At 45.0% G+C, this 15,057-nt stretch overlaps 1 protein-coding gene across 2 annotated transcripts in view; it reads right to left on the bottom strand.

Annotated features, from left to right (window-relative positions):
* The window catches only part of ECPAS (Ecm29 proteasome adaptor and scaffold), an 819,497-nt gene that overhangs the window by 430,695 nt on the left and 373,745 nt on the right, over nt 1-15,057 (bottom strand). For both annotated transcript variants that reach the window (XM_085641278.1, XM_085641277.1), the window contains exons 29-30: nt 14,598-14,715; nt 13,226-13,393 (exon numbers count right to left, since the gene is read on the bottom strand). In XM_085641278.1, the coding sequence (XP_085497404.1) occupies nt 13,226-13,393; nt 14,598-14,715 (286 nt within the window). The remainder of the gene's footprint in view (nt 1-13,225; nt 13,394-14,597; nt 14,716-15,057) is intronic.

Here is a 15,057-nt window from a genome sequence, read left to right as displayed (position 1 = left end):
CTCGTGACGAAAAGCGTCGCCGAGCGAGTGCCGCCTTGGAAATTCCAACGCGCAGAACTGCTGAAATTGCGCGTTCTCTTCGGTGGCGAATAGATCTAACCAAGGCTCTCCCCACTGCTGAAAGAGACCTTGCGCCACTTCGGAGTTCAGACGCCATTCGTGATCCATCATGCACCGGCAGCTGAGTTCGTCTGCTCTGGCGTTCAGAGAGCCCGCCAGATGTTGAACCACTAGGGCGACGCCCTGGTGTTCCAGCCACGTCCAGAGACGCAGAGCCTCCTGACAAAGGGTCCACGACCCCACCCCGCCCTGTTTGTTGCAATACCACATGGCGGTGGTGTTGTCCGTGAACACCTGCACGACACTGCCCCTGACAGAGGGAAGGAAGGCTTTCAGTGCAAGTCGGATCGCTCTCAACTCCAACAGGTTGATGTGGAGGCGAGACTCCGCCGGAGACCAGAGGCCTCTGATCTCCGCCTCTCCCATATGGCCACCCCATCCTAGGAGGGACGCATCCGTCACTACGACATGCTCCGGTTGGGGAAGGGAGAGGCTCTTGCCCGTGACCCAATCGCGGTCCGTGATCCACCACTGCAACTGCTGTGCAGTGCCCTCCGAGATCAAGACATGGTCGGACAGGTTGCCGTGATGCTGGGCCCACTGAAACTTCAGGTCCCACTGCAGAGCCCGCATGCGCCGCCTGGCGTGATGCACTAGTAGGATGCAGGAGGCCATCAGCCCCAGAAGCCGCAACACTAGCCTGACCGAAACCCAGGATAGAGGCCGAAAGATGGGAATCGGGGCCTGAATATCCCGGACCCGCTGTTCCGGCGGATAGACCCGGAACTGCGCCGAATCGAGAACCGCTCCGATGAAGAGGAGCTTCTGAGAGGGACTCAGGTGTGACTTCGGCACGTTGATGGAAAACCCCAGTAAATGCAGGAGATCCGCCGTAGTCTGGAGGTGGGAGACGACTGCCTGGGGCGAGCCCGCCTTCAACAACCAGTCGTCGAGATAGGGGAAGACTGGAACCCCTGATCTGCGCAGATGAGCTGCGACCACCGCCATCACTTTCGTGAACACCAGAGGGGCACTGGTAAGGCCGAAGGGGAGCACGGTAAACTGAAAGTGCTCTTGACCCACCGTGAACCGCAGGTAACGCCGGTGGGCCGGCAGGACGGGGATGTGGAAATATGCGTCCTGCAAGTCCAACGCTACCATCCAGTCTCCAGGGTCTAGGGCAGCTAGAACCTGAGCCAAAGTTAACATCTTGAACCTTTCCTTCTGGAGGAAGGCATTGACGTTCAGGAGGTCCAAGATAGGGCGTAGGCCCCCTTTGCCCTTCTTGGGAACCAGAAAGTAGTGGGAATAACAACCACGACCTACTTCTGGGCTTGGAACGCGCTCGACAGCCCCCTTGGCCAAGAGGGCCGAAACATCCTCGTGGAGAAGATTCAAATGATCCCCCGAGATACGGTGGTGCTGCGGTGGCATGGCTGGAGGGGTCGTCTCGAAGGGGAGGGAGTAGCCCCTTCGGACGATTTGCAGCACCCACCTGTCCGATGTGATGGACCGCCAGTGGAGCAGGTGATGGCGAACTCTGCCGCCCACTGGCGTGGAATGGGCCTGAAAGCTCGGACTAGGAAGGCTTTGAGGCGGATGTGGGCTGACCGCGTCGTCCTCCAGAACCGCCTCGGCGGAAACCACGTCCGCGACCAGGTTGGTTCTGCGGCTGGTGGCTAGGCGGACGTGAGGAGGCACCCCTTCCTTGGCCACGAAAGGCGGAAGTTTGCGACCGCGGGGCCGAGAGGCCCAAGGACTTGGCCGTAGCCCGGGAGTCCTTAAAGCGATTCAGCGCACTGTCCGCTTTCTCACCAAAAAGGCAAGTGCCATCAAAGGGCATGTCCATGAGAGTGCTCTGGACATCTCCCGAAAAGGACGTGGACCGCAGCCAGGCGTGACGTCTAAGCGCCACCGTGGTAGAAATCGCCCTACCCAGCGAGTCCGTAGTGTCAAGCCCACATCTGATAGCATGTCGTGCTGCATCCCTCCCATCGGCCAGAGCCTGGGTAAGTCGTGTCTGGACCTCCTCCGGGCACGGGGCAGCACGTCCTCCACCGTATCCCACAGAGAGTGGGAATAACGGTCCAAAAGACAGGCGGTGTTCAAGGACCGCAGACCCAAACTAAGGGAGGAGAACAGCCAGTCTCTTGGAATCCCGGTCCGGCGGAGCGGTCGGGAAGGAGGATTGGGAGGTAGAAGCCTGGATAACCAGGCTCTCGGGGGTGGGGTGTTGGGACAGAAAACTGGGGTCGCCCGGAGCAGGGCGGTGGCGCCTGGCGACGTTCCTGTCCACAGGAGGAACTGTGGAGGGCTTGGACCAGGTGCCTTGCAGAACGCCAATGCGGGCCTCATTGAATTGCAGCAGAGGCTCAGTGGAGCTTGCTGCAGACTGAAGCACCTCAGTGAGGACGTTAGTTCTCACAGCCACGGCAGGCAGCTCGAGCCCAAGGGCTGCGGCCGCCTTGCGCAGCACCACAGAGAAAGCAGCACCCTCCTCCGAAGCCACAGTCGGAGGAGAGATGAATCCAGTGTCTGGTGAGGTATCCAGACCACTGGCCTCCCCCAGTTCATCTGCCCAGTCCTGTGACAGCTGAGCCTGAACGGCCATAGGATCCTCGGACCCCTCCCATTCGCCCCAGTCAACCGATTCCTGGTAAACAGGAGGAAGGATCGGAGCCGGACGATAGACATAATGTGTCTCCAACGGCGCCGTACGCGGCGTCCATCGATGCCGTAACGGCGCCGGGTCCGGAGCGGGGCTAAACTGGGGCACGACGCCGAGCGGAGCTGGCATTGGAGGTGGAACCGGTGTCGACGCCGGCGGAGGAGGCGTGACTAGGTTGACCGGCGTCGGCGGGGACTCGGGGACGAGTCCATCGGGCACTTGCGGCGTCGAGGCCGGAGCCGGCGCCGGGGCCGGAGCCGCCGGCATGCAAGTTTGCCCAATCGGGTCCGCGGGGCCCGAAGGCGCGCCAGCGGGCGTCGACGGCGGAGCCAGGTTCCTCATGGCAGAGAGGAAGGCACTGACTTCCGCCGGCGTCGCGTCAGTCCCAGGGACCGGCGGGTATGGGGACTTGCGCTGGAGCCGCGGGGGTGGAACCACCCTGACCCTCGGCCGAGTCGCGCGACCGGCGAGGGGAGTCCGAAGAGCGGTGTCGCCTCTTGGACTTCTTGGAGTGCTTCGACTTACCCGAAGACTTGGAGCCAGACGATGGATGATGAGGTCGGCTGCGGCTCCACGACCGATCCTTGGACCTCCTCCTGGACCGGGATCGAGAGGGGCGCCGAGCCGAGTGGCGAAGCTCCAGGAGCTTACGGGACCGCACCCGTCTAGCCTTCGAAGTCAGGACCTTGCAGTCCGAACACTACTCCGCGTCGTGGTCGAGGCCCAAACAGTAAAGGCACCAGCGGTGATGATCCGTAACCGACATCAAGCGGTTGCAGTCAGCACAGGCTTTGAAACCAGGCATCCTACCGGCACCGGAGTCGAGACAAGATCAAAAAGGATCAAAAAACTTAGTCAAAAAAGACTAAAAGGGCTAGCTCTCCCGGATCTGCGCTTACTGGCGCGGAAAAAAGAAGAACTGACGTCAGCGCGCGAGGGCGGCGTCTAAGTACTCTGACGACGTCATTCCGGCGCACGACGCAGACGACGGACGCGGAGCCGCAGACAACGCCTAGCGACGCGCAAGGGGTATTGCTGACGAAAAATCTTCCGGATCCAGTCTGACGCCTGGGGTTATTCTAAGGTGAGGAATCTATTCTAAGGTGAGGAATCTAACTAACGTGTTTCTTTCAGATAGAAGATTTACATATTATTTTTCTAGTTAAATGTTAGAAAGGGAAAGAGAAAGATCACAGAGTTTGGTTATCCTTTTATGGAAATGACTAACTCACAGATTGAACTTCACTTCCTCTTTTCTCATTTATTATTAGGGTTCAAATTGAACGCCTCAGTAATAGTCACTTCATCTGTACTATAAAACCGATGAAAAATACTTTGAATAATCCTTCATCAAATATTATCAGGGATTTGGCAAGAGTTAAACCAACACACATTTTACAATTGACTAATCTTTACACTAAACCATTATTTCATGGTTATAATCAGATATGCAAAGCCTTACTTGAGTAAAAGTAAACAATACTACAAATTACTTCAAAACAACATATGCACACTTGCAAATTTGCATTTACTTCAGGGATAGCCAGAAAGCACAACACAGTACACAGTAGCCTAGCCCTCATTAGGGGCTCTAATCTGATACCAACTTAATTCACTTTTCGTACATTTTTTGCACAAACTACTCTAGAACATATGCCATAACTGGAATTGGTTTCTTGAATTGGGATATTTTATACAGTATTACACCACACCATGGAGCTCATATAATTTAGGTATGTTCTTAAAATAACTACAACCATGTTGTATGACGCCAACACAAAAGCTCAATTACATAATAAGAGGCTATTGTACAACATGGCCACTGTGTAACTACACAGTAATAGAACATGCACAATTTAATCAACTTATAAAATCACAATTCTGCAATAACTATAGAACATTATAAAACTTGTGCAAATTACGCATACAAATTAGTTTGTTCATTTTCTACATCTTTAGTGCATAATATGACGTTAGTATGATTAATTTCGAAAGTATCTATTTTAGAAATTGTGACATAAGATTGGCATTTTATTTCAAACTATGTAATGACATTGAGTTAGAGGATTAGGAAGACTTATGATCCCATCAACCACCTTCATACCATAGAATAGTAAGTCGCCACCATATAGCTCAATTACTATGAGGGTCTACAAAATGCTGCCAACACAAGCACAGAGTAGAAATATGTAAAACCCTGATGGTAAATCCAGGATCACACCAACATATAAGATGGCCTAACATCATGCCCAATGTTCTAACGCATCACTATCAGAAACAGAACAAGCTTTTGTGCCCTTGGCTTCGACCCAGGGCTAAAGAGATTTGTAATTTTATTTCATCATATTCATATCAATAGACTCATTAAAATTAGCCAAGGTTAGTGTCCTTTAGGTTGTTTACATTTTAGCCCTATGTTATTTTTAAGTTTCACAGTGAGCTCATCATTTTAAAGCCTATATCTTGCATCTTAACATACTGGTATCTTTTACAAACGAGAATCCCAAGCAATACTGTTTCAATAAAAGAAATGTATAAAAAAATATAAATAACAAGGTGGCCGTTTATAATATACAAGCTTCTCTAAGTATTACGTATGAGCTAGTGAAGTGAATAATCCTGTCAAAAGAAGCTTCATTAATCAAACATTTTCATGAACACATTAAAATCCGGTAACAAATTCAAATTCACTGCCTAATCAAATCACAATATTCAAGTCCATTCTTCTATGACCTGGGAGGCGGTGAAATAAATATTCATGATAGATGGTCAAATTACATATAGATCACCAGTAGCCCATGACTTCTAGTCAATTACATCAAAATTACAGATAATTGATACTAGCTCTAAATATCCTCCTGATTTAGACTGGCATTGTTAGTTAATAAGGATTAGTTACTTACCTGTAATCCTAGTTCTCTTCCAGGGGTATCCTCATCAAAGTCATAAGCATTAGAATGGTCCCGCGCAGGGGCGGGAATATTCTAATGCTTATGACTATTGATGAGGATCCCCTGGAAGAGAACTTAACATTACATGTAGGTAATCTGCCATCATAATATTAAAAACCTTTATTGGAATAAAACACTTTGAAAAGTATCAACTAAGCACATTATGACTTATGAATCACATTATTGCAGCAATCAGGTTTATTACAAAAAAACCAAATAATGTAATTAATTGCTACTCTCCCCACATGTTTTCTCTTTTTCCGACTTTCCAATTCCCTTTTTATTTTTTTGAACTTGTAGGTCTATCAAACTGTAATTTAGCTTCAAGCAGACAACTGTAATTTAGCTGCAAGCACTATCACTTTTGAAGAAATATGTCTAAAGCGACTATAAATTCTTTATGTCCTGAAATGCGGCAAATGAATTCATTTTATTTGCAAAATATGTGTTGGCATTTTCTGGATAGAAATTATTTCATAAAGTGGGCATTACCTAGATAATAGTTGCTAAACAAGTTAGGTTTTGAATCACCAAACATGCTAGAAAATTTAGTTTTTTAATATGGAAATTAACCATAAGAGTGGGACTAATAATGTATATATGCAAAGTGTAATATGCTATTTATCACCATTGTTGAGCTTGGGGATGGGCTAGGACTCATGAGAGGCGCAGCCCTAATTAAGTCATGATGTCCAACCCAATCATTCAATAACAGTAATAAATATCACATTACACCCGCTCATCTGCATGTAAGATTTATGGCATTCTAGTTTTTTCATGTGAGGCAGTTATTAACAAAGTTATATAATAATATTCAGAGCAAAAGGAGTTAAAATCTATGCAGTGTGATAGAACAATAGCTAAGCTTTCGGAGCAGGACTCCAGTTGTTTTCTTCTGTCAATTCTAGAACGTGATTAGTACTTAACTTTAGATTTTTGGGTACTGGTAAAAAACATTAATCATTCATTTGACTTTTTATTGATAAGAGAATTATGGGTGGTACACAATGAAAAATCATTGCAAGCAATGGCTCTCTTGTTGGCTCGGGGTATCCAATGTTGTTAAACAACTAAGAAAGGCATATGCCTCTTGAACATCAAGAGTATTAGCCTTCAAAACAATACAAAAATGTAGGAGGTAAACAATGGAGCCAATTTCAGTTTTTCCTCAAATTTATATTCACTATTTTATTAATTTTAGAGTATTTTGTTAATGAAAAATGTATCTAATCTACAGAAGGCCAATGGTGAATTCCGAATTTTATCTAGTTCACAGATATGTATATTATTCTGTATTCATCACTGGTAATCTTACCAATATCCCCTATGAATTAAAAGTATTTAGAAACAACGAAAATAGGAAATATTAAACACCACTTACACAAAGGAAAATATATTGGAGGCAATTGTTTCTTCTCAACCTATTTTCGAAAGCTGGGAGCATTGTAACTTTAACACAGGTATCCTTTTGATTATGCCACTTGTGTAAGACAAACATGCTTTCTTACACAATCCTTTCTTTGCAGAAAAAAAGTAAATATGTGAAGTATTCCAAATGGCAAAAAAGGATTAGTACCAGATAGGAAAACCCTAAGCACTAAAAGGGTTCATTTTGATAATCTTTTTTTTTCTATCTGACTTGGGAAAGTTCTACTGAGTTCCTGCTTTATGTATTCATTTCAAATGTCGACATGTATCCACCGTACTACTTGGTATAATTTATTGAAAGTGTTTTGGTGAAAGACCATAAGAAACTCTACTAAATAAATGAATACAATGAATTGCCTACACTGTTCGCTTAAACACAATTAAAGAGGTCCTCATCATTAACGGGTACAACAGACATTCATGTGATGCTATCAGTCTAAAAAGATGAAGACCTCACACTTCATATAGTATTTCTGCAATTTAAAACAAAAGCATTATCTCCACAATATACCTTTCTTTCTCCTTGGGAGTGAATGGCTTACCCACAGAGGTGTCTAGCACCACACCTATGAACTGTACCTGTTGTGTTGGTAAAAATGTTTCTTCTTTTATTAAAAAACCTAAATCATATAGAACATTGCTAGAAAGTCTGCCATGTGAGCCTTCCAACTACAGAAACTTTTTTTTTTTTTTTTTTTTAAACCAATCGCCCAGCTAAGGGCACAGGTAAACACTTTCTTTAGGGAACAGCATATTCTACTCTCATCACTTTTTGAGGACTTTAGGTACCAAGGCTAGTCCAAGGAAAGCAACTCAGATTGAAAATACATGCCAGCCAGTGCAAAAATGCAAATAAATCCTGTGACCTGATCTAATTTGGTGTAAGAAAGGAAGCATCATAAAGATTAACATTACCGTTCAGTCCTGGAGGGACAGAGTTTCTAACATTTGGAAAAGCATTGTCCCCTTGTACTTCTGCTTATTTAAGAATCTGGTTAAAATCCAATGCTCAAATGATAGAATCACTGATTAAACCAGGTTCGTTCTTTTCCACCTAAATTAGGTAATGACGCCATTTCAGTATTGTTTTATGCTGATATTGTGTTGTTGGACCTGACACCAGTTGGCCTTCAGATGCAATTAGAAGCTTTTGGTAGAATATTGTAAGGCCAATGACCTGAAAATAAATACAGCAAAAACTAAAGTGATGGTCTTTTCGAAAGAAATGGTTCAGAATAAGAGGGTTAAGTGGTGGTTAAGTGGTGTTCCAGTAAAGGTGGTAAAGGAGTATCATTACTAGGTCTCCGTTTTAGATATAACCTGAATTTTAAGCCTCCGATTGACCATCAAGAGGCGCGTGCTAAGGTAATTGCAGGCGCTTTGTATAGGATGGCCTTAGTTTTGGATTATAAGTCCCATCGAAGTTCTCAGAGAGACATATAATGCTAAAATTGTTAGTCTGTCACTATATGGATGAGAGGTTTTGCCAGTAAAATATCTGAGAAGGGTTCCGATCATTTAAATGAATATTTGGAAAAAATGGCTTGGCCTGCCCAGAGGTTCTGTAAATGGTGCCCTGAGGCTAGAGCTGGACCTTACCAGTGTAATATTTAAATAGAAACAGTGGATCCGCAATTATTGGCTTAGTCTCCTTAAGACTGAGGATGGTTCTTTAAGGCAAACAATAAAATATTACTGCAGCAGCAGCAAGCTTTCCCCACAGTGCATAAGTGAACCTAGCTAGTAAGCATAATGCATAATCGGGTCTCAAAGACAGGGTACCTGAAACAAAGACGTTCTTGCCATGGTGCCAATTTTGTTTAGATAATCTGTCAAAAGTCAAGCAAATAACATAATTTAATTTAGTGTTTGGTGATCATTTTGTACCCCCAATTTTTCAGGCATGGGGTGTATAGTAAGGAATTTGGGATTTGAGGGTTTTACCTCGCTGCTAAATGCAATATGCCTAAGAACTTGCCACAGTCAAATCAGGTTTCATTTAGAGCAAAAGAATATGATGCAGTAATGGCTCATAGAAAAACAACAACCGTGTTGGGACAGACCAGGTTAGCTGAAGAATTTCTGTCAGAATATTTATATTTCTTTTATGGCCAGGGTCAGTTTCAGAGTTTCTGCTGCTTTTAAATACCAGCAGCAAAAGATGGCTGCTCCTCATTGGGAACATTGTATATTGAAACTAACTGCCAGGCGACGTGGAATGCCCTCTTGTATTCTGAAATTCCAAATGCATTGTTCTATCGGAGACAACAGGTGGTCGACCTCACTATGAATATGACTCATTACAACGCAAACTAATACCACGTGTGCCATTACAACGCGGGTATTACTACTCGTTGCAATTACAACGACATGCCATTACTTTGCATGCTTTTACCACGCATACCATTACAACGTAAAGGCATGCGTGGTAAAGCTATAGTCATGGTAAAAGTATGCAATGTAAGTGACACTACCCTGTCCTGCCCTAAACCCTAATTTAGTACCGCTGCACAACCCTCCCTGACCCCCAGTACTCTCCCTACATTAAGACTACCCGGCACGACCCCCTGACACTACCCTAAACCCAACAACACTACCCTGCACTACACACACACCACGGCACTACCCTGAACCCTAAAACACTACCACCAGCACAACCCTCTTCCGAACACTAGTCCGGTCCCTACACTTAAACACTACCCTGCACGATCCCCGGCCACTACCCTAAACCCTAAAACACTACCTGCACCCCGGGTCCAATCCCCCTTACCTCGCTCTCCTCGTGGTTCCTCTCCCTGGTTCCTGCTTCGCTTCACGTTGGCTGAGGGGCGGTGCACGATGCACGTCGTGAGGAAACGGAAGAGCCTCAGTTTCCTCACAAGAGGTGGCTCGCCATTACATCGCATGCGTAGTAAAAGCGCATGCGATGTAATAACATGTGTAGTAATGGCTACGTGTTACATCGCATGAGTTGTAATGCTTGAGATGTAATGGTATGCGGTGTAAATGCTGCGTTGTAATGGCTGTTTCCCCTCACTATCTCAGTCTTAATACCTTTGGTGGTAAGGCTAAGTGAACTCTAAAGAATCAGAGCTAAAGAGAGCCTCACAAAAGATTTTGTTACTGGAATGAGTATCTTCCAAGTCAATGTTTCATCCATAAATTCTGCAGTTTTTAAATTGAAATCTATAGTAGTGATGTCTCTAGCAATCAATCAATCAATCAATCAGGGAATTGTAAAGCGTGCTACTCACCCATGAGAGTCTCAATGCACTGGAAGGAGGGGTGGGGGGGCAAGCAGCTCCGTTCAGTCAAAGAGCCAGGTCTTGGGTGTCTTCCTGAAGATGTTCAGAGGGGGCATGTCTAATGTTGATCGGGAGCTCGTTCCAGGTCTTGGCCGCGATGTAGGAGAAGGCTCTTCTGCCCGTTCTGGCTCTGCGGATGTGCCGGGTTTCGGCTAGGGCGAGGTAGGCGGATTGGAGGTTTCTCTAGAGTACGTGGAAGGAGATTCTCTTGTTGAGGTATTGGGGTCCGGTGTTGTGGAAGCATTTGAAGGCATGGGTAAGTATCTTGAATGGTACTCTCTTCTCAACGGGGAGCCAGTGGAGGTCTTGCAGGTGTTGGGTGATGTGTTCTTGTCGAGGGGTGCCGAGGACGAGGCTAGCTGCGGTGTTCTGTATGATCTGGAGTTTGCGGAGCGGAGACTTGTTGATTCCGGCGTAGAGGGAGTTTCCGTAGTCCGGTCTGCTGGTTAGGAGTGTGTGGGTGACGGTTTTTCTTGATTCGGAGGGGATCCATTTGAAAGTCTTACGAACGATGCAGAGGGTGTTGAACCGGTGGAAGTGACAGCATTGACCGGTCGGGTCATGGAGAGGGAGGAGTCTAGTACGATGCCAAGGTTCCGGGCATGGTCCGTGGGGGTGGGCGGGCTGGCGAGGGCGATGGGTCACCAGGTGTTGTCCCAAGCGGTGGGGGAGGGTCTGAGGACGAGGACCTCCGTCTTCTCCGAGTTGAGCTTCAGGCAGCTGCTGCTAATCCAGGATGTGACGTCCTTCATTCCTTCCTGCAAGCTGAGTCTGGTGGGGACGGGATCCTTGGTGAGGAAGAGCTGGGTGTCGTCGGCGCAGGAGACTATGTTGAGTGTGCGCTGTCTGATGATGGCGGCGAGGGGGGCCATGTAGATGTTGAAGAGCATAGGGCAGAGTGACGATCCTTGAGGTGCTCCGCAGTTGATCTCTGTGGGTTCGGAGAGGAAGGGAGGCAGTCTGATTCTTTGGGTCCTGCCCTTGAGGAAGGAGCGGAGCCATTCAAAGGCGGTTTCCCCGTATGCCGGCTTCGTGAAGTCTGGCGGCGAGTGTGCTGTGGGAAACTGTGTCGAAGGCTGCGGAGAGGTCGAGTAGGATCAGGGCCGCGGTGTGGCCTTTGTTGAGGAGGGTGCGGATGTCATCTGTGGTGGCAAGTAGGGCGGTCTCGGTGCTGTGGTTGCTGCGGAATCAAATTGGGAGGGGTCGAGGATGGAGTTCTCTTTGATGAATTTCATTAGTTGGCCGTTGAGTCAACTTGGACAGTCTGCATGGATCTCTGCGAATAAGGCAGTAGGGTTCTTTCAGGGCAGAAACAATATCTTAAAGATTTGAATCATAGCCTTGTGAAGGCTTTAATTTAAAGGAGGGTCTGCAGAGTAAGACAACCCAGATATCTGAAGCTTAATGAGAATAGATCTGGTTCTGAGGAACTCAAATGTCCTGTAGTCCAGCAACAGTGCAAATGGCACCCAGGCTCTGACTGAAAGCCCAAACTTATTCTAAATGAAATCTAAAACCTTTCCTGTTTCTATTTTTTATGCATACTTTTTCAAGGTGGGACAAAGGTGGCTCGACTTGAAAGCTCACCTATTTGTAGGAAATTAAGACTTACCCCATTGACAGTGAGCTGGATTTCAACTAACTCTAATGAGGTCTATGGAGTAAAATAATGTTGCTTCTTTTTATCCTATGACATTTGAGTGCATCATGTAGCACTGTTTTTTTATTTTTTTTATTTTCGTTTTACAAAGCGCGAACTGTATCCGAAGATATCGGGTATCAGAGCGCTTTACATGAGCACCAGTTTCGTTACAGATGGACACATTCATTTTTGTTAAGCACGGGGAGATTACGTGATTTGCCCAGAATCACAGGATGGTGAGCGTCGATGCAGAGATTCGAAACCGCTTTGCCAGCTTCAAGGATGACCGCTCTAGCCGCAAGGCCACATCCTCTCCCCAACCACTTGTCCAAGAGGTTGCGCCCCACCCGCAAACATATAATGCAGGTGCAATCAGGCTCAGATACAGACAACTGCCCCTTACACATTTAGAAGAGTGCTTCAACCATAACGTTTTAGTAGATATGATACTTTGTTGAAAATATCAATTTTCTGAGTAAAGAATTATCAAAAACTAATAAACCAAGCCATCAGAGGCGGTGTCATGATGCCATTTTCTGTGCAGAGAATAATGGGTATGTAGGACTTTTTTTTGGCATCTTGAGTTCACACATTATCAAATATCTCAGAGTTACTGCATTTTTTGCTGAAAGCAGAGCGCGTAAAAATAGCGCAGTGATTGTATCTTTCTGTTTTCAAACTCTGCTAACAGAAAAACATTAACTCTGAGATATTGCGAGTTAATGTATGGGCCAAGACACCAAAAAGATGAGTACATACCCCCTTCTGCACTGGTGCAGCACAAAAATGTCATCTTGATATGACCCTATCGCTCTATGTTTTCTCATACAGAAAAGATGTCACATGATGTTAAGTGGATTCTCAGTCAAAGTCACAGTGGAGCAACCTAGTGCCATATGGAAGTTATCGTGGTAAAAAAAATAAATCCAGATCTAGTATGACACCTGTACAACATTTGGAAAATGAGGAAGCTATGGGAAAAATGTAATTAGAAACACAACCACAGGCCGCTCAATGAGTGTTCCCTTCAGCGTGCGATCCTTGCTAATCGGTGACTACACACAGAGCAATGGAAAAAACTCTGAACAAAAAACAGAATGTAACATAACACAATGATTGACAGTCAAAGCAACACTCTTTAATTAGATGTGCCCTTGTTAGAGGAACTTACAGTGGTTTTGTCTGTCACCAGGGCATCCCAAATGCTAGTCATAGCTTGTCGAATGCCAGTGTTTGGGTCAAATTGGTACCGATAGAGGCGTGGAACCAGCTGTGACAAAAACGGAGCTAGTTGTTCTCCAGCCTTTGTAGCAATCACATTAAAGCCAAAAGCAGCACCCTGTTGAAAAATGGAAAGTAGGTTAAGGATCTTTAGCCCATTTTGATATGTTTGTGGCAATATTTGTACTTCACTATAAGGAATACAACCTATATGAAACTGGACAATAAATACTCCACTGCAACACAGATTCACATTACATAAATAGGGCAAAAAAGACAAAAAAAAACTACAAAATACATGCCATAAACTCCTTCGAACTGGTCTACTTACGCAGATTTATAAATAAATATTAATATTAATATTTAGTATTGTGCAAGGACATTTAAAAACAGATCGTTATAGGTATAGGCCACATTAAGGGCGGGCCTCAAGTGACTGGTGTTTGGGAGAATCCATTTCTCTAGGCGTAGTTTAAAAACAATCTTTTTGTACTCTTCCCAAACACCTATAAGGGATTTAGCACATGCTAGTGGCCCAAGAGCTTACAAGTGTATATTTGCTAATTTATGTAAAATAATCCCTGGAAAAATTATGCTTATATCATATCAAGTTTTGAGCAATGTGCTTTGAAAAACACTATTTACTACCTTTTCCTAAACATTACTAGGGGCAGAACTGCTGATCCACTTGCATGTTGGGGTCTGAAGACTGAGATGAGAGCTGTGAGGGGCCATTGCTTACAATTATGCTGCAGAAACATCTGCTATAAATAAACAGTAACCAGATGTGTAACCCAGACTGCAGGTCTCCACCAACAGGAAACTTCTGGGTTCACTGATAATTTCACCATATTAAAACACTGATAAAAGTGGCCCTATTAGAGAAAACATTATCAGAAAAATAAATGAGCCAGGAGCCTGAATATCTCCTAGCATAAGGAAATCCATGAAGACCTGATCTCAAAAGGGGCCGATTCTTAGTCAGAACAGCCATTGGTATCAAAAATTCTTTTTGAATCATTTGGGAGTAGCTTAACCGTTGCATGTTAAAACTTTTTTTTTTTTTTAATACAGTGCAGCAACCTAACCGACATATATGCTTAAGTCAAACAACCAACAAGGGCAGAAATTTATGGAAAAAGGAGTTTCCTTAAGACTATTACAGCTAATATTTAATAATGTAGAAAACACTACGTCCTAAGGGGCCACTCAATTGAGGAAAATCATCAACCAAGTCTATGTATAGCACTGATTATACCAATAACTTGGATGCCAGTAGACCAAGCTACCTTGCAAGGCTTTCAAGCTGCTTAAAGATTTACCTTTCTGGAGTTCCACATTGCATGATGATTTGCCAAGTTCATGAACTTGTACACGAGGTCCGGCTGATTAAGGTCACTTGCCAATGCACACAACTCCTTATAAGTAGACAGATTCTGACTTGGAAATGAAAAGGAAAAATAGCAACATAGATATTTTACTATATTATGATAAAACTGAACATAACCTGTTCCAACATGCATGCACACAAATATAGACATGTTATCAATATTAAATGGCATTCTATGTATTTACTCAAGTCTAGCATCTCCATTCTTCTTCTGACCAATATCTCCCATTATCCTAAATTAATTACAGAAATATTTGATGCTCTGAATCAGCAAGTAACAATGGGTCAGTATCAGAGGCCATAGAAGAAAGGAATACTGTTTTCACTCTGTAGATTTATGATCATTGAAGTTCCCAAGACACAGATGGGGACCCTAGAAACCAAACTAGCAG

The sequence above is a fragment of the Triturus cristatus genome, chromosome 2_2 (genome assembly GCF_964204655.1).
Source record: "Triturus cristatus chromosome 2_2, aTriCri1.1, whole genome shotgun sequence".
Classification (NCBI taxonomy): Eukaryota; Metazoa; Chordata; class Amphibia; order Caudata; family Salamandridae; genus Triturus; species Triturus cristatus.
The sequence above is the reverse complement of the archived record's forward strand: the minus strand, read 5'-3'. Positions and strand labels throughout refer to the sequence as shown.